This window comes from Condylura cristata, unplaced genomic scaffold, assembly GCF_000260355.1.
Source record: "Condylura cristata isolate star-nosed mole 26May11 unplaced genomic scaffold, ConCri1.0 scaffold00036, whole genome shotgun sequence".
NCBI classification, from domain to species: Eukaryota; Metazoa; Chordata; class Mammalia; order Eulipotyphla; family Talpidae; genus Condylura; species Condylura cristata.
This window is the reverse complement of record NW_004567137.1, coordinates 10,910,302-10,933,072: the sequence shown is the minus strand read 5'-3', so window position 1 is coordinate 10,933,072 and position 22,771 is coordinate 10,910,302. Positions and strand designations below refer to the sequence as shown.

The following is a 22,771-nucleotide window of genomic DNA, read 5'->3' as shown; positions in this document are numbered from 1 at the left end:
GTGTGTGTGTGTGTGAGAGAGAGAGAGAGAGAGAGAGAAAGAGAGAGAGGACAAATAATATGAAAGTGCTTTCATCTGAATATGATATTAGTAATAACTTTGTTATCCTATCCTACAAAATATATATATATATATCCCCTATCCTACATATATATATATGTATATATATATTGTTTTAACAAATATAACCCTACAACATTTATTATCTTCTGACAGTAATATACGGCACAGTGAACAGCAGTTTAGAACTACATTCTTACAAAGCAGGCCAAAACATCAAACTGTAGCCTCTGATCATGCTAGTTGGAAACACTTTGGAGCATGATCCAAATTTGTAATTAGCAGTTGAAAGATCCCTTTGAGGAACATGATTGACAGGATGTATCTGCACCTCTGGGTTCTTGAGTATCATCTACATAGAAGATTTCCTTACAGCTATCACACTGCAGCCATCAAAGTGAGAACATAAGTGAGTATTGGCACATATCACTGTCCAAACCGTCACTTTCACTCGTAGTTAGCCAGTTGTCCAGATAATGCCCTTTATTTATGGTTCAGATTCACATGTCGCCCTTAATGGCTGTGTCTCTCATCTGCTTCAGTAGGGAGTAATTGTGAAGACAATTATACTTTGGATCATTGAGGTCAGTTATTTTGCAGACTATTCTCCAGTCTGTGTTGTCAGTGACCTGTCATGCGTAGGTTTCGGTTGTGCTTGTCTGGCATGTATATTACAGAAATTATGCTGTGTTCTCATCGTCTCCTATTAGGTAGCTAGTGGTTTTATGTTGTTTTGTTATTGATGATGGACTTTTTAAAAAGAATTTATTTATACAAAAACTGGGGTACAGGCCAGAGGTGCAGGGGGTGAGAGGATTCACCAGAGACAAAGTGGGGAATAGAACAGGCAGATCTATACACTGCTGAGAGGAGCAGTGGGCAGGTCAGGAGAGGTCTGCTGTGCATGTGGGTCAGCTTCCTGGCCTGGATGAAGTTGTGCTGTAGTGGCTGTGGCTAGCTTCATAGAGCTGCGCTTTAACCCATTGCACCACCAGAGAGGGCCTGATGATGCACTTTTTAATCTCTCTATTAAGGTGTTGTCTGTCAGGCTCCTCCCTGTAAAGTTACTTTTCAACCTTTGTAGTTAGTATGTTTTGTTGGTTGACACTTTGATACTATTCAAGTATTTTGCGCTTCCAGCAAATTTTTCAATTTATTTATGACTGTTTATATAGGCATATATTGAGGTTTCTTATTTTCTGGTTGGATTAGGTTGTTGCTTTTATTTCTTAGTGTTCACATTGTATCAGATTTCATTCATGGGAGCCCCTTCTACCTTCTCACTTTTAAATATGCTCCCATATTTTATAAATACTTATTTTCAGGCTTAAGGAGATTTTCTTATTTTATTTTACACTTTCCCTGTCCTGGCCTACAGTCAGCCATATTTCCATGCATTTCTTTCAGTGGAAAATGATATATATAGAAGCGAGGAACTGAGTAGCAGATAGGTTTTGTGGTGTGTCTGTTTCCAAGTCCCTCACTGGGCAGAACTGAAGAAAACATAGACTCTCCCAACTCCCCTCCCCCCACCTCACCTGTCTATTTACATCAATCTGTATCTCTCTATAGAGAGAAGTGAATTTTCACACCTATACCTCCAATTCCAATCCAATAGCACAGGATTTTTCTGCTCTCTTTTTTGCATATTTGAAACTTCACATCCAGGCTGCCCCTTCATGTGGATTCCCCTCCCTGTTTTGACTGGACTCTGGGTTCCCCCCTCACTTACTTGAGTTCTCATACCAACCCAAGGTCACCATGGCTCCCTGCCCCAAATGTGCATTCTGCTCACTATTCTGCTCGCCTCCATCTCCCCTCCCCCTTGAACTCAGGACAGTTGTTCAGGGAGGGGTGTCATAGTAATAACCTTTAAGCATTTATTTTTATATATTATGAGTGTATACAAATATTGTTTTTAAAAAGTCAACTTATATAGGGCTGCCTGATGTTCCTGGCATTTGTTTCTTGATGCACGGGGGAATGACGTGGGTACTGACGTGACTTTCATGTGGTATTTGTTTGCCTAAAGTTTATAGAGCCCTAAAAGAGACAGTTGTACAAATCAGTACTGTAGGAGAGAAACAGAGAAGCAAGTGGATTGAAAAGATACCTAGGAACTCACAGTCCAGGGAGTGGTTTCTGCAAAGAACCAGGTCAAAAACAGGCTGGCAGGTTTCATTAACTAAGGAAACCCAATTCAGATCTTATGTTATCCATTCTTCCGTAATCACTCAGTAATATTTTAATGAAGAAAGAAGAAAAATCCTTTCCATTCTGTATATGAAAGACAGCAGTCAATATAATGATTATGACTATTTTTAGAATTTTAGTAGGGCAACCTTACATGAATATGACCTTTGATTTCACCTTAAAAGGCTTTACCTTTTGCTGGTAAGCATAAGCAGTGAAGCTCAATCTTTTATTATTCTGAGACTGTTTTTGACAAATAGGATTAAAAAAAGACTATAAAGTACTAATCTGAGTTTGTTGTGCAATTAAATAATTAAAAGTCCTCCATGGTGCTTGCTAAGTTACAGAAAAAAAATTTAAAGCATCTGAGCCCTATGGATTTTAATTGTTAGTAAGGAAGACCAACTTCAAGCACTCATTTAAAATGGGATGCTTCTGCTAGGAAAGAAAGACTCGTAAATGAGACAGCAGATAGAGCCCTTGAGGATGCGATTTAAACATGTCACTAGAAATTGTTTAAGTGCACAGCTCTGGCCCTTTTGAAACACTGTCTGTCACTTGAGGATTGGGTCACCTTGAAAATGTGTTCATCTTTGGAGTTAAAGGCATAAAAAGGTACTTTGAAATTTCTCAGTAACTTTGGTGTGCGTTGTATGTGTGTCTGTGGCTATATCTCTCCTCAGCCTGCCGCCACAGTAACAGTCAGTTCCCTGGAAACCAAAGCGATTGCAAGAGGAGGATAAATGTTTCATCTCTACTCCAGCCAACTATACAGGCTTTTAAAATGTTGAAACACTCCAGCTGCAACTTCTGGCTCTCTTGGTGTTGTTCAGCCTTCCTCCCCTAAAGCAACAAATGAGATAAGAGTAGCCTCTGGTAATTACTTCCTAAAAAGGTGCCTTGGTTCTTTGGGGTCCTGGTTAATGATGTCAAGATTGTGGTCTTTAATGTCTGGTTAAAATACCCAAATTAACTGCTCCTGTAATCCAAATTCTGATAAGCTTTTCAACTGAACAAATGGCCACAAGGTAAGGGTGTGTGTGTGTGTGTGTGTGTGTGTGGTGGGAGTGTGTGGGGGTATATGATTTTGTTCAAATGTTAAAACATTTGAAAATGAACTTAGTATCTGGAGTATTTAAAGTATAGACACTCTTTTTCTCTCGTAAAAATTTTTTAATAAATATTACTTAGAAAAATTTCAAGCATTCTTGTGTAGGAAAGTAATAGTTTCCACATTTACTAGCTATCAATTTTTGGCATGTCACAACTTTATAGAAGGAAGGCATCTTAGCTATCAGTCCTGTAACGTTTTGATAGAGTTGAGCGCACTGAGACTCAGAAGTTAAGTCTCTGGTCACTTGAGTGGGAACTGACACTCAGGCTCTTTCTATGCTGACTTACTCCAGTTCAGTGCAAAACTTGCTTTGCCATTAGCTTTTTAGGACTGAGACTGGCCTATGATTCTGAATCAATCAGAATCACCTGATCTGCTTGTTTAAAATGCAGATCCCAGGCCCTCCCTGGTGGCACAGCGGGTTCAAGCACAGCACTAAAGAAGCTAAAGCACTTCAGCATGAGTTCGGTCACCACCTGCCCTGGAGGTGACCACATGGCGCCACAGACCTCTCTTGACTGCTCACTGCTTCCCTCAGCAGTGTACTTCATCAGTCGGCCTGTTCCGTGCCCCTCTGTCTCTGGTGAAGCCTCTCACCACCCCTGCACCTCTGGCCTGTACCCCAGTTCTGTATGCATAAATAAATAAATCTTTAAAAAATGCAAATCCTGAGTCTGAGAAGGAGCTCTAACTATTCTTACTCACGGGGAGTTGTCTAGGAACTGGTTCTGACAGATGCTGCAGATTCAGAACCCTGCGGGACCTTGTCGAGTCACCCAGATTAAGTAGAAATGCAGAGAGATTCATCATAGATTTTATGTTGCTTTTTGACAAATCTGATCACTTTAACCTTTGTATTAACATCTTTATCATCTTTTTCAGTTCACAAAATTTCGATAAGCAAATTTGGGGAGAAATTAGCCTTTTATTTTCTGATTGAAATACATGAAGTGTGTTGAAGAGAGTGAAATCAGATCAGAAAAATAGCAGGGTAAGGCTGATAAGTAGGTGCATATATATCTGAAAAGTGCATGGTATTTGAAAAGGAGCATATTTTATTCAAATAATGCCAATGGTTGATGGAAAAATATGATCAAACAATGCTCTTTGTGTTGATTTTAGAAATTGACATGAAGGGTGTCTTTTCTATGTCTCAGGGACTGGAGGGGACAGACCCTAAAAATCTCCATTTTCCTGAATATGAAACATTATCTACCAGAAAGAATAATTCAGTTAATTTTCTGGTGGAGAAAAGAACGCACTCATATTTCCTTAGAGATTATTAATTTTATGTTGTAGACTCAGGGCAGAAGGAAGATGCTATTTGGTGAAGGAATTCAAACTGTATATTCTGATGTTTTGGGAAGAGAATTTGTTTCTTCATTTTGAGGGAAAAAGCTTAAATGCATCTGGTAATTTCTCAAAGAAAAAAATAGAAACTACATACTTTATTCCAATATCTTTATAAGCAAAACTTATATTCCCTGTATTTTTTAAGGCTAGAGAGGCCCTGACCTTGATATATTTCCCTTCTTCAAACTTGAGGTAAAGGAAATTTTGCTCACCATTACAATATGCATTTGCTCTATTTGAAAGGATGAAACCTGTCCTGGTGTATTTCTTAACCTTCAGATAATCATTTAAACACACTGTGGGAAATCTTTTGGGTTAGGCACAGATCTGTTATGGGTTTTGTCAGTGGCAACACTCCATGGATCTGACTCTAGGAAGAAAAATAATCACAGTTTCATCTGCAGATGAATATTTTGTCTGCCTGGTTGTAGTACTACATTAGTAATTATATATACAGGAACTCTTCAGGAGGTAGTGATTAGCATGTACAGCCCAGACAAATACCTGGAAGGGTCTCCCAGAAAATTAGAGCTCTCTTATGTCCTATAGGAAGTCAGGTCTTATTTTTGTGCTTTACAGGTCAGATTGTCCTTTTAGTTCCTCTGCATGGCAGAGTGTAGACTATCATTTTTCTTACTGTTTCTTCCATAAAAACTTACCTATGATTGCATCTTTTCCTGTTCTTTTCTGCTCATGCTCCATTATAGTGGTGGCCTCATACACGTACCTACTGTAGATTTTTTGTATCTGCCCCAGAAAAATCTATATTTGATGAAACATTTTCTCCTTTGTTCAAATCAAACAAATGATATTTAATCTTCTTAGATTTGCTATTTTTATTATTTGGTTCCTTTAGCATGTACTTCCATTACATAAAAAGTACAAAATCTTCATTAATGCAATTGCTGTCTTTATAGTCAAAGGAAATGATTGAGTTAGTGGGGACAAAGGGATCTGTCAGCAAATGATGAATGGGTTCAGAATTGTCACAGGGCTGGAAAAGGAATCCCTGCTCTCTGCTGTTGAAATGGTGTAAGAAAGACTGAAAAATGTGAATGATTTTTGCTCTAAAACTGTGTATAAAGCATTCTGGAAATCACTTTATTTCCAGTGATTCAACTTGGGGTTGCCATCATGAAGATCTGTGTTTGAAGTTTGGCCCTGGTATGTATGTACTGGGTGACCTTAGACCAGTCACTTAACCTCTAAAGAGCATGACAATTTCCTCATCTGCAAAACGAGTGTGAGTATTCAACAAGAACTATAGTTCAATTCAGTCTTTACTTCAAGAATGATAAATAAGGTAGCCATTATTCCTGAAATCTTCCTCAAATGCAGCTTTCATTCTTTTCCCTCTGCAAAGACAGACTTGTCTCTTCAGCTGGAGGGTTGACCAATGGCTCGTATCCAGTGGCTCCTTTCCTTCTGTAACTGGATCTACTCACTCTGCATGTGTTTGCATGCTGTCCAGGTCTTTATTCATAAGCTGCTTGTGGGCAGGATCTGTGTTAGTTAAGTCTCTGCCTTCTTCCTATTAATTAGAATAGTACTTTTTATTATACATGCAATTTGTAATTTTTTTCTTCAGTGTTTCTTAAACGAATGAATTGGCCAGCCTTTTATAGGAATGTACAATAGCTTTTTACTATCTGGTGTATCAAGTCCAGTTTCTCTCTGCCTCTCTCTCCTCTTTCTCTCAGGATCCTGGGTCACTTGGCTCCATTCCTGCTTCCCAAGCTCTGCTCCTGTCAGGCTGACTTGATCATTGCTCTTTGCAAAGGTTGCTCCTGCTTGAAATGCATGTTGACATTATTCTCTCTGCTCACTGGAAGTTTGGAAATAATCTTCAGTCTCGGAAGTCAAGCTTAACTTCCTTCACTTTCATGAAAACTTCTTTTATGTGGTTAGTAGAAGTCTTTTAACACTTGATTTAATACTGAAATCTTTTTGCGTGGAAGCTTCCTTCTCACCATTTTGGTCACGTTTCTTAACATCAAGGATGATAACTAGTCCGTAAGCATACTTATCTGTGAACTTGGGAGAATGAATCAGTGTGGAGGCTTTCTAGTCTTTGATGTGTGTGTGTGTATGTGTGTGTGTGTGTGTGGTAAGCCACATGGAGTGAAATTTTCCTAACATAAATATCTTTCAGAAATGTTGTCCCCTAACTATAACAGTGATAATAGAATCATTATTGAAAATTCATAAATACCAAGAAGGAAATTAAAATTGACTAGCATCATCCCACAGAGAAGTGCAACTGAAACTTTCCTCCGTTTGGAGGAAATCGGGGTAGAATTTCATTGTTTTTGGTGATTTGAAGGATCATCACTACAAGCAGGCAATTCCTTATCTATGTGTGTTACATCCGAAGTAGTCAGAAAGCATTAACTTTCAGTGTAAATGGACTCCCAAGGCTTTTAGAACCACCTTCCCCTATCAAGTGGCCAGGCTGCACTTTTCTGATTCACTGTTTTTAATACATTGCTGGACTCCCATCCTGTGATTGGGCTGTTAGTCTTCTATTATAAACATCCCCACCTGATTTTCTGCTTTCCTATATGCACTTGACTTGAAGCCAGACCCAAGGTTACTAGAGTTGAGTAAATTAAGAAAAGGAGGGTTCTGACAGACAAACCAGCCAAAGAAACCTTTAAACTCTCAGCAGTAGAGCTGAGGCTGCTTAGAGGAGAGCTGTGAGGAAGACACCTAGTGGGCTATGGTAGAAAACTGTGGGTACTTCGTTGGTGGTGAAGATGTGAGAACAGACCGTGGTAGGGGTGAACCTATACCCCTAAACATACCTAGTTTGTAAACCAATGTTACTCAATAAAATGTTAAAAAAAAAACTAGTGATCTTCAACAGCTGTGGTTTTAAAGTTAAGCCTTATGCCCTAAAACATCCATCAGGGGGCCCTCCCTGGTGGCGCAGCAGGTTAAAGCACTGCACTAAGAGGCTTAGGCTACTTACGCATGAGTTCGATCCCCGCCTACCCCAGAGGTGATCCACATGGCGGGACAGACTTCTCCTGACTGCCCGCTGCTCCCCTCAGCAGTGTACTTTGTCAGTCTGCCTGTTCTGCTCCCCACTCTCTCTCTGGTGAAGCCTCTCACTGCTCCTGTACCTCTGGCCTGTACCCCAGTTCTGTATAAATAAATAAATCTTAAAAACAAACAAACAAACAAAACATCCATCAGGTACAAGGAATTCATTTCTCAAGGATACATGAGGGGGTGGGGGCATTGTTCTTTTCCACTGGGAGGAGTCATTAAATAGTTGCCTAAATCGTTTTTTTCTTTGATTCAGATGAGGAACCCTGGTCTCTGAAAAAGTAGGCTGGGGCTTCCCTGATGAGACAGGTACAGAAATAGCATATATGAGGATGCTGTGAATTCTATTTGCATATCAGAGTCCCTTACTTTACTTAGTCTTTAGTTCATGACAACTTGCCCAGAAAGGTAAATTTGGGTCTGATTTTTTAAAAATAATTTAAGATTAACTTGTTTATGCATACAAGAACTGAGGTACAGGCCAGAGGTGTATGGGTTAGGGGGTGAGAGGATTTACCAGAGACAGACAGACTGGGGAGAAGAACAGGCAGATCTACTGAAATACACTGCAGAGGGGAGCAGCGGGAGATACAGGAGAGGGCTGCTGTGCCATGTAGGCCGGCTTCCTGGCTGGGGATCAAACCCATGTTTTAGTGGCTGGTGGTAGCTTTACCGTGCTGTCTTTATAAACCCTGCACCACCAGGGAGGCCCATGGGTTCTTAATACATCAGTATTGATAGACCTTCTGATTCTTTTAACCTTTTATTTATGTTGTTTCCAAACATTCAGATGTGGTGAAACTAGTGTAATGAGCTCATGCCTGCCCCCCCCCACCAGATTCAACAAAATTTTTTTCACCATGCTTGCTTTACTAGCCTCTCCTTTTTTTCTACAGCTTTAAAAATAAATTCAAAATGACATCATGCCATTTTGCCCCTATAATTTCGAGATATATTTCTAGCAAACATACTGTTGGCTAACTCCTTGATCATTATGATGTTAGCAAAATTAAAAATTGATTTCTTTAAGGGGATTTTGAAAAGAAGGTGCCCTTGCCTCATGAAGATGAAATCTCAAATGACAATGTGTATGTTAATATTTGAGGACTTGTATATAAAGCATTGTGCTAAGCATAGGCAATAGCCTGTATTTTATTCCTCCCAGCAGTTTTTCCTGGTCAGTACTGTTTTTATCCTATTTTTTTTAAGATTTATTTATTTATGCATACAGAAGTGGGGTACAGGCCAGAGGTGCAGAGGTGGTGAGACTTAACCAGAGACAGAGGAGCGCAGAACAGGCCAACTGATGAAGTACACTACTGAGAGGAGCAGCTGGTGGGTCAGGAGATGTCTGCTGTGCCTTGTAGGTCACCTGTGGGACAGGTGGGGATCGAACTCATGCTGAAGTGGCTTTAGCTTCTTAGTGCTGTGCTTTAACCCACTGCACCACCAGGGAGGCTCCTGTTTTTATCCTATTTTTAAATGAGAGGGCTGAGTTTGGAGAGGTAAGGCATGTTCTTCATAGAGCAGGTAAGTGGTGAGTTGGGACCCTGCCTCATTCGTGTGACTTGAGAGGCCGCTCTTTAACTGAAAACTGCTTCTTTATGTACTCACATGTTCAATTATTCATTCCACTTCACTTTCCATACATGAGTGGCAACTAATTACTCATCTTAGTTGGTCTCACACCATAGAGGTTGGTGGGAAATCTATAGATGATCTCCAAGTATTATTTGAGTTAATAACTTTTACATTTCTGTTTATTATTCCTCTTACAGGGATTTCAGAACAAGAAAGAGAAATTATTACTTTAAAATTCAATTCCTTATATTTGCAATTGGAGCTATATGGTCGACCTGCCATGCCAAGCAGTAATAATAGGAAGATGCCAGGAACCTAGCTTAGCTTTGTTTCCCTCAGTCACCCTTGAGTAAATGAGAGTCAGCTAATGTTAGGGATGCTCATTATAAGCTAGGGAAATTTTGTCTACCCCCGGCTTTCCCAGCCCTGAGGTATCTTCTTTAAGGGAGACTTGCCCCATGTTTAAAAGCACTGGGAGAAGAACAGAAAATTCACTTCTACCACCATGTGAAAAGTTGATGGTATACTTTCCCCCAAGAAAGGTAACATTCTCAAGTACCAAGAAATGATGCTTGAATTGTGCAGTTGGAAATATTTTAGCAATGGTGAATATTGGTTGGTGGATGCCTTCTTACTGTTCCTGTGATTTTGCCATTTTACTTTTATCCACTCTTGTATTTTGTGTAGTTGACCTTAAGTAATTCTCAGTTTTCTAGATCAGTTGTGAAAGTTAGTCCTGCAGACAGGCGGAACCTTCTCTGTGAAAATTGGATGAGACCCAACTCCTTTGGAGAGCTGATAACCATCCTGTGGCTCCATTATGTTTCTGGCTTCCTGGGCTCCGCAGAGGGGCCGTGGGGGGCCTGTGGTCCTGTGGTGTACCACCAGGGGGCAGACGAGAGTGCAGCCGATTTGTTATTGTAGCGTTATCTCACACACTCCTCTGTGTGGGCACATCTAATGACTTCTGTTCTAAAGCAGGAGTGCTGGTGCTTTACAGTTTTTGATGACTTGTCACGGAACATCTGAACGCATTGGGAAAACCAGCCACCCATCACAACCTGTGCCACAGAAGCACTTCTTCCTGAGGAGAAATTGCAGGAGGAGATCAGGTGCTGTGGGAAGCTGTTGTGAACCAGCACCCAGCAGGGGGTGATTTCCACTCAGAATTCAGTTTTGAACAGCTATTACCACACAGTGTTGGCAGTCACTGTGGGTAGCAGGGGGTTGTTTGTTTTGGGAGATGATAACAGCTCAAGCTCCGTCTGCTTGTAGTCAGGGTATTTTAGCATGTTAGATGCCTGCTGTTTCAGGGGTACACCTACATTCCAGACTCCTCCTGTGTGTGTTTAAATACACAGATGCAGGCATTACTGGAGAGCAGGAGACTGTGGTAAGGAGGGATCTGGAGAGAAGCTGATATATTCTGCAAATTAAAGGGTCATAAGAAGGTGATGTAAGCATGTATATTCCACATAGTAGTCACAAAACAAATGTTCCTTTTCCTTTTCTTTTAAAACTTAGTTCACTTAGGATTCAAAAGATGATGTCTTGTTTGTTGGAATGTTTGGTTATGTGGTTCTAGACTACTCAGATTAAACATGTCTGTAAATACATACATACATTTACATGTATATACCTGTGTGTGAGAGGGTGTTGAACTGGTTACCCATTAAGTTAAATACAGCTGTTTTTTTTTTGAAAGGAAGATACTACTCTTTTTTTGAAGATAGAGATTGTTTGCTAAATCAAGTCCTGATTCTTTCTAGTTATGTTTTTGAGCTTCCACACCTAGAAAATGTACTGAATGAAAGCTAGGTTGCAGAGTCATCATGCAGTGAAATGAGGTTTTCTACCGTAGTGCAAATGGCACGGTGTCTGGACTGCTGGATGCTGCCTTGAGGACTACTGAGCCATTCCTTTTTAAGAGAGAGTAGGACTGTTGGAAAGTGCTGACTTGGACACTGAAATGTAACTGATAGTGAGCAAGGGCCTCTGCTGACTGGCATGTAATAGCATGGCTGTGAGGGAGAAGTCCACAGGAACCTGGGCAATAGGAGTTGTATTGCATGCTGGAGTGTGATGGGACGAAAGCCAAGCCTGTGTTCTGTTCCCTGATGGTGATTTAATGTCCTTTATCTGGAAATTGGTTACAAGTTATTATCAGTGGGGTATTTCCCCTCTCCCCCCCAATGAAGATCTACCCATGCCACATTCTTTTACTTTTTCCTGATCTTTTTTTGGTGATCAGTGTCTTTGAAAATTGATCAATGCCCAGTTTTTTTTTGTGTTCATTCTATCACTTCATAGGTACCACCTATGGCTACTTTAGGTAAATAATTGTAGGCAGCGCTCACCCATTATTCTTGATATATATGTGTGTGTGTGTGTGTGTGTGTGTGCACATATATGGATTACATATACTATATAGTATGTATATACATATATACTACCTATACATGCATACTGTATATACACGTACTATATACATATATACAGATACACATATACTATATAGTATATACAAGTATATACTATACATACACAGTATACAATAGATACATAGTATACCTACACATATAGACTATATATATTAGTATGTATATGCACATATAGACTATATATATATAGGGTTTTTTTTTAAGAATGCAGATACTGCTTTTTAAATTTAAACATACAAATTTTAATAACAAAACTAAAGAGATTCTGAATTTCCAGAGAGGCTTTATGTATAAGGAATAATAGAACCCACAAACTTTTGAAAATATGTTAACACTACTTTACAAATTGGTTAATAACACCCTCATAAACTATGTTCTATGTAATTTACTATATCTTACCTTAGATAAGTGTAAATTATCTTCAATAAATGTAAATTACCTTAGGTAAATTACCTTAGATAATGTAAATGTTCCAGGATGTCATAAAAGATATCACCTAAAATTCCTGGGTAAAGTCCAAGTGATTGATAATAGATTTTTCCAGAAATGAGATTTAAGCCAGGCAGTGTGTGGTGAGAGCAGGAGGATCCTGAGCAATAGCAGTGGTGGAGTAGATTTCAGGAAATACAAGTACAGATTTTATATGATCTTCTAATTTTTATTTGCATTTATTTTCTTTCTGGAACTTAGCATACTTTTATCCATTTATTTTTATTTTTAATTGAAGTAGCATTTCTGTACAACATTATTTAGTGTGTAGACTTAGATATCAACATCTGTATATTCTACATCATGCTCACCACCAACTTAAATGAAATAATTTTATTTTTTGAGTTTGACTCTAGTTTTTAAATTATGTTTATGATTTGGTGACAGCTTTAATTTGTACAGGTCAGTTCTAGCATGTGCATGTCTTTGCAGACTAGCACAATATTGTCTGCCTAGCATAATTATCTGTCACAAGCTAACAGTTTAATGAATACTATTTTCTGTTATAGCATGAATTAAGCAGAGGGCATTTTTGGACATTTTCAAATTTTAATGTAGGAAAGTCTGTCATTAAAGTCTTCCCTCCTTGAGAAGAAAGAGTTAAATGAGATTTCTCTGAAGTTTTTAGCTCCTAGGATAATTGATTGCACCTTCTGGAAGGACTGAATGTTGGCTCTTTACCCAACGGGGATTAAAGTTTGCTATTTGATAAATTTCTTTAAGGTCTAATGGTCCTTTTTGAACACTGGGCATATTTAGGGGCTCAGATAAACTCATGAGTTTTCTCAGGTTGTGTAAAATACTAACCCCCACTGTGGTTTAGTAATTCTTAACGGTGTATCCTTATAAGAATATATAGTACTAAAATTAAGGTCTTGGCCACAAAACACCTTGTGACATGGGAAAGTTTTGTTTGTTGAATTTATTTAAGAGGTTAATTTGACTCATTTTAAGATGACAGTTTCTGAAGCATATGTCCATTTAAGGATTAGTCCACTACATTATTTGGCGTAGCAATGTGTGTGTGTGTGTGTTCCAGTTTGACAAGGCATAGAAATACATGTAGTTCCCTCTTTTGCTTTGCCTATGTAGTACTAGTTATAGACACAGACTGCAGAACCAGTAGTTAGACTGATAAAGTAAGCCCGTTTCATAGAGGCAAGCCCAGATAGAGTGTAACAGAGACTTTGTCTTCTGGACTCTTAGGTATTTTCTGCTGTCCTTCAAACTAAAATACTTGGATACTGCAATATTTCCGTTGTCTTAAGTCCAGACTATGAGTCCTGATGTCAGAAGGGTATTGTCTTTTAGGACTATAATGTTATGCTTTCTGTGGAAATTTTTGAAATAGAGGAAAATGAAATAGCAAAGTAAAACTTAAAGACTTCTTGGGAGATAATCTGTGATCCCTAAAATTGGATATTGACTAACAGTAAATCTCTTGGCAGAACTTTAGAGTGATAAAGTCATTTATAAATATCAAGCAGTTTATAAAGCTGGAGATGAAATTAGCTGTTGACTTTCAACCTGGTATTCAAAATCTCACTCCTGTGTTTTTAACTCAGCTAATCTTAAGAGATGATCCCTTTGAGAAAAATAAAGGTATGCAAACTATGCTACCCCCTAACCCTCTTCTGGCATACAGCACAGCCTGATTAATTATAAAATATTTCTGTCTTTTAAAATACTTTACTTTTTATTGACAGTATATGTGCACATTTTTATTTATATCTGTATGTCTTCAAGCAAACCAAAGTTGATAAGAGTCAAAAACAGCAAACCCTTTGACCCTCCCTGGTGGCACAGCAGGTTAAAGTACAGCACTGAGAAGCTAAAGCCACTTCAGCATGAGTTCTGTGTCTGCCCTGGAGGTGACCCACATGGTGCTGCAGACCTCTCCTGATCCGCCCGCTTCTCCCCTCAGCAGTGTGCTTCATTGATCTGCCTGTTTTGCTCCCCACTCTGCCTCTGGTGAATCCTCTCACCGCCCTTGTACCTCCAGCCTGTACCCCAGTTCTGTATGCATAGATAAATAAATCTTAAAAAAAAAAACAAAAAACCAGCAGACTTTTATTCTAGCTGTCAACGTTCACAATACATGCATTCCAGAGGCATCCTTTTCTTTTTAGTACTTACCTCCAAGTTTCTAAATAACATGCTTTTACTGTTTATTCTTTAATTTTTAATTTAAGACATTATTCATTAATTTTCTGCTATGTGTGGGAAAGATGAGGCTGTTTCATACCATCTCCTCGGTTCTACACCTAAATGTCATTTTCCATTTTCTCTGTCATAATATAATTTTAGTTGAATATATTTTTGGTATTTTTATTATTGTGACTCCATAAATATCAATTTTTCTGCAATATGGTATACTATGATTGAATTTTTGGTACACAATTTTATTTTTCAGATTTGTCTCATTGCTTCCTTTCCTGTATAGTTATTTATAATTTAGTGACACATTAGCTGTCAGAAACTCTTCTTTGGATACATTTCAATGTACAGTTTACTAGATTTTAATTTTTCTCTGTAGTCCTTAACAGTTCTTCAGTTCTACTTCACTTCTCTGAGTTAGGCCTGTCATACTTGTGTTCTCCCAGGCTCTCCCTTTGCCATCCTCCACCGTCTCTTTTCAAGCTGCTAATTTTTAAAAATAGTTTATTTTTACATTATTTTGTGCCTTTTTCCATCTCAGTTGTAATCCCCATGGGCTTACCATCACCAAATCACCCATGTGCCATCACCGTAGTCTCATGCACTTCCCCACCCCCATAAAGTGTCATTACTATTTTTTCCTCTCTGGTCCTTTATGCTCCTGCTATGAGTGAAACATCTGGTATTTTTTATTTCCTTTCTGGTTTATTTCACTAAGCATGGTCCCTTCCAGCTCCATCCATGTTGCTGCAAAAGGATTGTGTTTATCTTTTTTGATTGCTGAGTAATATTCCACTGTGTATATGTGCCATGTCTTTTTAATCCAGTCATCTACTTTTGGGCATTTAGGTTGATTCCATGTCTTAGGGGAAAGGTTTTTGATGAAATATCACACAATTAATTTTTACCATCAAGAGAAAGGGTTAAAATCAAGACAAAATAAATTTTTTTAGAGTTATTATCATTTGGTATGATATGTTTACACCATATCACGCAAGTATATCATGAAGAAGAAAAAGAACATCCAAAGAAACACAAAAGGAAGTGAGAGATAGGAAGACTTCAGAGTAGGTTTGCTGGTAAAACAATGCTTTTGTTCACTGAATTGAAATCAGGAAAAATAAGAAGTATGAAGAGAGAATTTGAGAACAAATTGATCTCTGATTGAAGGTATGAAAACCACCAAAGTGACATTCTAAGAGAAACAGTTGGATTTTCTTCACAAGGGAGTTTTTGGAAGAGTATTATGATCTTCCAATTAAGGTTTATGTCTTTTCTCCCCAAAGGCACATGTATTTGAAACCCCTCCCAGCCCCATAGGAAAAGATTCTACAGTCTTGCCGAGACTGCATGTGTTAGAATCACTTCTCCTAGATGGGAGATGCTAAAGGGAACTTGAATAAAATATTAAAAATTGTGAGGCACGTAATGAAGGCCGCTCAGTCCTTTCTTATCCCCACACCCCATCATAGGAGAACATGGGTTATTTGATGAATTAAAGAGTAGCAAATTAAGTGCTAATAAAATGAAATAGTCACTTACATAATTTATCACCTTGGGCAGTCACAGAGGCAAATTCTGTGGCCAGATTAAATATGGGGCTGGATAATTTTATGACTGCTAATGATATTTTTAGCAGGGGGGGCTGATATTCTGAAAGAAGTAATCCTATTACTTCTTCCAGTTAGATGGCTTACAGAGGCCTCTGGCAAGTGGTACCTGAGTAATGTCAGAATGAGCCTTGAGAGTTCTCACCTTTGGTGGGAAGAGCATTAAAAAGTGGTTTTTTAGGAGCACATCCTAAGGTATCCCCTTTTAGCTTCACTCCCAACTTTTCCTAGGAAAGCCAAATCCTTTTTAATCAAAAGTAATTGAGGTATAATGTTTTGGTTATACAAGAGGAATGAGTTCTGGAGTTCCATGTGATTATAGCTGCCCATATGTTATTGTGTCCTTGAAATTTGCTAAGAAAGTAGCTTTTAAATGTTCACAACACACACAGAAAATAGTAAATGTGAGTTGATATGCTAATTAGCTTGATGGGGTGATCATTTCACATTATATCTGTATCAAGATATTATGTTGTATACCTTAAATTCATACAATTTTTATTTGTCAATTAGACCTCAAAGAAGCTGGGGGAAAAAAGAGTAGACATTAACATTTTTCCCCCCTAAAAAGCAGTTGAGGAAGGCAGTATCCATGGTTAGACCACTTCTGCTTTGTGGGTACCCTTTTGCCTTGTTTGTCAAATGCCAATCATGTGCTAGGCACACTGCTTGGATTTTTCAAAATCTGGTGGGAATACAAACATTTAGACAGATTAGTGTCATTCAGAATGAAGGAGGCTATACTGAAAGTTGTGTAATGTAGCATATTTTAGAGAAGGTTACCCAGAGAATGTGTATGAACTGAGTCTTATTTAATTGAGATACAATTGACATACAGCATTGTATTCATTTCAGATAGACAACATAGTGTATACACTACAAAGTGATCATCACAATAAGTCGGTCTACTACCACATAGTTAGAAATCTTTTTCTTGTGATGAGAACTTTAAGTTCCCCTCTCAGCAAATTTCAAAACTGCAGCATAGTATGATTAACAAGAGTCACCAAGTTCTAGAAGAACTCCCCTGGAGTTACTTATTGCAGAGATTGCATCTCTTCACCGCCTTCATCCATTGTACCTTCTTCCAACCCCACACATGGTAAACATTAATCTGGCCTCTATATTCAAGAGTTCAGTTTTTAAAATTTATTTTAGATTCTACATATGACTGAGTCCATACAGTATTTGTCTATGTCTGACTTATTTTACTTAACTTGGTGCTTTCAAGGTCCATCCATATTGTAAGTGGCAAGACTTCCTTCTTTTTTATGACTCCATACTATTCCCCCGTGTGTGTATGTGTGTATCACATTTTCATTCTTCATTCATCTGTCAATAGAAAGTTGGATTGTTTTCATATCTTGTGAGTAATGCTATAGATACCTTTTTTGAAATGGCAACTTTTCTTCCAGTAAGTACACAGAAATGGAATTGCTAGATCACATGTACTCATTTTCAATTTTTTTATTGTTCACATTGTTTTCCATAGTATCTGTACCAATTGACAGTCCCACAAACAGGGCAGATGGATTTCCTCTTTTGTCCTCACCAGTATTTGATGTCTATTGTCTTTTTGACAATAGTCACTCTAACTCTTGTGAGATGATATTTTATTGCAGTTTTAAATTGCACCTCCCTGATGATTAGTGATGTTTAACACCTTTTCCTGTACCTGTTGCCTGTCCATCTTTGGTGGAAAAATGCCTATTAATATCCTTGAACCTCAGGTGAGTAGTTCTCTACACAGGCAAGCGTGTATACAGGCAAGCTAACAGAGGGCATTCCAGGCAGAAGGAACAAGGGGCACATGCAGATCCAGAGACAGGCATGCTGTAATGTGGTAGTGAATACCCAATATGCTCAAAAGCCTGTGCCCAAAATTTGCAGGGCAGAGAGGGGCTGATTGTCATGAGAAGCAGGATTGGGGTGGGGGCAGATGGTGTAGACTCTAGGTTTGCCTGTGTCCCCTTTCCAGCAAAGTGCTCCCAGGGATGTGAATGGTGGTAGTGGGGAGAAGAAGAGATAGTTCCCAGGCAGTATCCCAGGATGTAGGGACTGCCCCTCCATGCCTTGCCCAGTCCTAGGCAGCCCTCCTTTGGCCACTGTCAGCACTTGCTTGTAGGGAGACTTGCATTGCACACAACTCCTTGCACTCTTCATTCATTTTCACTGTCTTCTTGAAACAATCTTTTTTTTTAAAAAAGATTTATTTATTCATACAGAACTGGGGTACAGGCCAGAGATGTGGAGGGGGAACAGAACAGGCAGATCGATGAAGTACACTGCTGAGGGGGGCATCGGGCAGGTCAGGAGAGGTCTGCCACGCCATGTGGTCACCTCCGGGGCAGGCGGGAATCGAACTCATGCGGAAGTGGCTTCAGCTTCTCAGTGCTGTGCTTTAACCCGCTGCACCACCAGGGAGGGCCCTTGAAAGAATCTTTTAACCACAAACCTAATCACCATTAAAAAAAGGGAAGATTTATTTATTTATGTACATAAGAACTGAGGCACAGGCCAGAGGTGTGGGGGGTGAGAGAATCCACCAGAGACAGAGCAGGGAGCAGAACAGGTGGAATTACTGAAACACACTGCTGAAGGGAGCAGAAGGCTGGTGGAGAGATCTGCCGCATCCTCTGAGCCACCTACCTGGCCCAGGGCTAGAGCTCCTGCTGCAGTGGCTGCGAGCAGCCTGATAGTGCTGTGCTTTAACCCATGTGCCACCAGGGAGGGCTCCTCACCATTCTGAGGAGTTAAAAGAAAAATTTTACCAACAGCCTCCTCTACCTTGAGTCAAAGGGGTTCTTCCATATATAGTCTTACATTGGGATGAGTCTTATGTGGCTGTCTGGCTTTATTTCCTTGGGATTGTCCTTGAATGAAATAAGTATTTGGATGGAAAGTAGAGGCAGATTTCATTTACCTGACCTCAGACGCCCATTTTCTGTGTGAAGTTGCATCAGCAGATAAGCAAGAACACACACAGTGTCTTTGAGGAACAGATGGATTTGAAATGTTAAAAATCTGTTTTGTTAAATGATCTTGGCTAACAAAATAATTTAATTAGGGGAGAAATGCACTGAAACTGCTCCTTCTTTGCTGATATTTAGGGAAGAATATCATTAATCACTCACACACTAACTTGGAATTTCTTTACATTAATATTCATAAGAAGAATAAAATGGAAATGAGAAAAGGGAAAGAATAGAGAGAGAGGAGGAAGAAAAGAGATAACAATCTTTTGTAACAGTTTTCTTGATGATCTTATTTTTGTGGTAGATGCATATACCATATTTTCATTATTACCTGTATTATTACATTGTTCAGTATGCAATCAATTTTCCCCATTGTAGTATAGAGAAATATATAATTGTGACATATCTCCTAACATAAAATGTTTTTCTACAGTGGTCTTTTAAGATTCTTCTAAGAAGATCTTTCAAAAGCATGAGGTTGCTAAAGGAACATAGAAATAGGTTAATATAGAAGACAAATGGTCTGTGTTCAGTTTACTGTGAGGTTGGCTGTGTTACGAGAGTTGATAGATGAAGCTGAAAAATATGGGTGCCAGGCACTGTCTTAGATGTTTGATGCTCATAGACAATAAGCTCATGACTCAGACTATAGTAAGTGTACGAGACAGTGTTACCATGACTTGTCAATGAATTCAGTGCAGGGAGTAGTGGTCAAGGATTTCTGTAAGTCACATTAATTCACTTATTTACAAATCACTTGTTCTCCTGGACTGGGTGTTCAAGTCTTTGCTATCAAAAGGCAGGCATTACCCCCATTGTTAGAGACACATCTTTAATGAATCTATACAGGATATGCTGTTCTAGATGCTCCTGGTTTTACATGAAGTGTGCCTTTTCATGACTCCAGCAAGGCCATTTATTTCTCATTGTGTGAAAAAGTAATCTAAGCTTTGTGAGAACTTTGATGCCAGATGATAAATATGTCCCCTAAGGACCATGTAACAATAAGCGAATTTATTTAGTAATAATTTTAGATTTTAAAAGCTTTTCTTCTTTCTTCTTTAGACCTTAGCTGGATCTCCAAAATACAAGTGAACCAGCCGGCAGTTCTGAGACGTGCACAGCAAATCCAGGCTCGTAGGACCGTGAAGAAGGAGTGGCAAGTAAGGTCCTTCTTGAGTATTTTCTATTCCTGTAATTTACAATGCACAGTCTCTTCCCTCAAGGCCACAATATTGAATTTCGTTCAAGATGCATCTAAGCTGAAAAGATTGCAGCTGTCCATGACTTATTTTAATAATTCATATATGATGATGATGGGTTGGAGAAAGATAACACATTTATCCAAACAAGTTAAAAATCTTATCACTCTTGAGTGGCAAAGCCACAAATGAATTTGAGGCATCTTTATTCATGAGTGAATTAAATGGCATATTTCCTCAACGCATTTATTCAGTTTCTTAGACATCCCTCCTTTGGTTGTCTTCTATTTTAATTTTAAAGCCATCACATTTAAACCTGAAGTGCCCATTTTTGAGGCCCATAGATGTCAGGGTCCACCTCTTTGACCCTCATGCGTACCTTACTATTAATTTTCATAAATCATTTTTCAGAATTCAAAAAAATGATGGGACGTAGAATACAGGTGGTCAGCATGTTCTTCATTGTCTACCAACCCAAGTCGTGCTCTGCATCTCAGGACTAAAGGGAATTTGGAGTTCATTTCACAAGTGAGGCAAAATATTGTGATTGAATCCTTTAGGGTGCCATTTCATACTTCGCTCATCCTTGGAAATATTCTGATTGAAACAGCTAAAGGAAACTCATCAGAATGAGTTGTGAACTCTGAGTATTGTTTTGAAAATGAAATGGGATTAAATTGAAAAATGAAAAACAAAAAAACATAACAACAAGGTTAAGAAATTAAATGTCCCACCTTGGATCCCAGACCTGCAACTAAGATGTATAAGGGGTTTCTGGTGGGTGAGAGGGAGAAGCTCAATGAGGGGAGACTTATTCTGTTAGTGGTTTCCACTTGGAATATCTGTGGGAGAGAGAAATTTTTTCTTATATGTATACATATATGTATATATAAGAAAAATTTCATTTTACACACACACACGCACGTATATATATATATTATATATATATATATAATATATATATATATATATATATAATATATATATATTTACCCAAAGAGCTGCCCCTGAAAGAAACAGGTTTATGAAAGGAATACCTGATCACTCACAAGAGAGAAGGAAAGAACATTTTAAGTTGATTGTCCCCATATTTATTTTATCCTTTACAATATTCATTTAGTTGGCCACTCATTTTTTTTTTAAGATTTATTTATTTATGCATACAAGAACTGGGGTTCAGGCCAGAGGTGGGGGTGGGGCGTGTGAGAGTATTCACCAGAGATAGACTCAGGAGCAGAACAGGTGGATCTAATGATGTGCACTGCTGAGGGGAGCAGTGAATGAGACAGGAGAAGGCTGCTATGCCATGTGGTTTACTTCTCTGGCCAGAGACCTAACTTGTGCTGCAGTGGCCACAGACAGCTTCATAGTGCTGTACTTCAATCCATTGTGCCACCAGGGAGGGCCCCCGTTGGTCACTCTTGAGCAATGTTTGTAACACATGTCAAGATTGTACCTCAGAATAATGGAGAGATCAGATTTAGATCCCATGTGTCTAGTGTCGACAAACTAGGTGGGAGGTTGATTTATTTTTTTTTAAGATTTGTGCATTTATGTATATGAGAGCTGGGGTGCAGGCCAGAGGTGCAAGGGGTGAGAGGATTCACCAGAGAGAGTAAAGAGCAGAACAGGCAGATCTATTGCAATACCCTGCTGAGCAGAGCAGCAGGAGAGACAGGAGAGGTCTGCTGCGTAATGTGGGTCAGCTCTCTGGCTGGGGATCATGGAACTTGTGCTGCAGTGGCTGATAGTTTCATAGTGTGCAGCTTAACCCTTTGCAAAGCCCTAGGAGGCTAATTTTTAACCTTGTTTTTACTTTTCTTCAAACCACAGGCTGCTTGGCTCCTGAAAGCTGTTACCTTTATAGATCTTACTACACTTTCCGGTGATGACACATCTTCCAATGTTCAAAGACTTTGTTACAAAGCCAAGTATCCAATCAGGGAAGATCTCTTAAAAGCTTTAAATATGCATGATAAAGGTAATGTTGTGTATAATCTGATGTTCATCTCTTTACAGTACTAATGACTAACTCTAAGAGATCTTAGGACAAGATTCAGCTTCTCACATGATAACAGTAATAAATTCCATGATAGAATGGTATGCATAGATAATCGAGATTCTTCTCTGAAAATCATCAGGGAGACAATGTGAGTTTCATTTTTTTAGGTCGGTGCTTTCCATCATGGATTAAAGTTACTGGTAGAGAGTTTACTTTTCTTTTCTAGTTTTTCGGTTTTGGAAATTTTCTGTCTAGTGACTCTGAAATCCTGATTCTGAATCCCTAGCCACATGTGAAAAAGCTAGTCTCATTACTTAATAATCACATCTCATCCATAAAGTATTTTCTGTGAGCAAATGAAATACTGTTGAGAATAAAATGCAAACGGGAAATGGGCATGCTTATATATTAACTCTTTTGAAAAAAAGTTATATTCGCTCTGAGTAAGCTTGAAAGGATTTTCAAAAGTTGCCATATGTTGAAAACCATTTTAGAAATGGAAACTTTTTTGATGGTTTATCCCTTATTTATTTATTTATTTTT

General features: G+C 38.7%; 1 protein-coding gene across 1 annotated transcript in view; it reads left to right on the top strand.

The window, feature by feature from the left end:
• DERA (deoxyribose-phosphate aldolase (putative)) overlaps positions 1–22,771 on the top strand; it is an 89,213-nt gene that overhangs the window by 6,061 nt on the left and 60,381 nt on the right. Inside the window, exons 2-3 of the mRNA XM_004693244.2 lie at positions 20,090–20,187; positions 22,060–22,207. Coding sequence (XP_004693301.1) covers positions 20,090–20,187; positions 22,060–22,207 — 246 coding nt within the window. The remainder of the gene's footprint in view (positions 1–20,089; positions 20,188–22,059; positions 22,208–22,771) is intronic.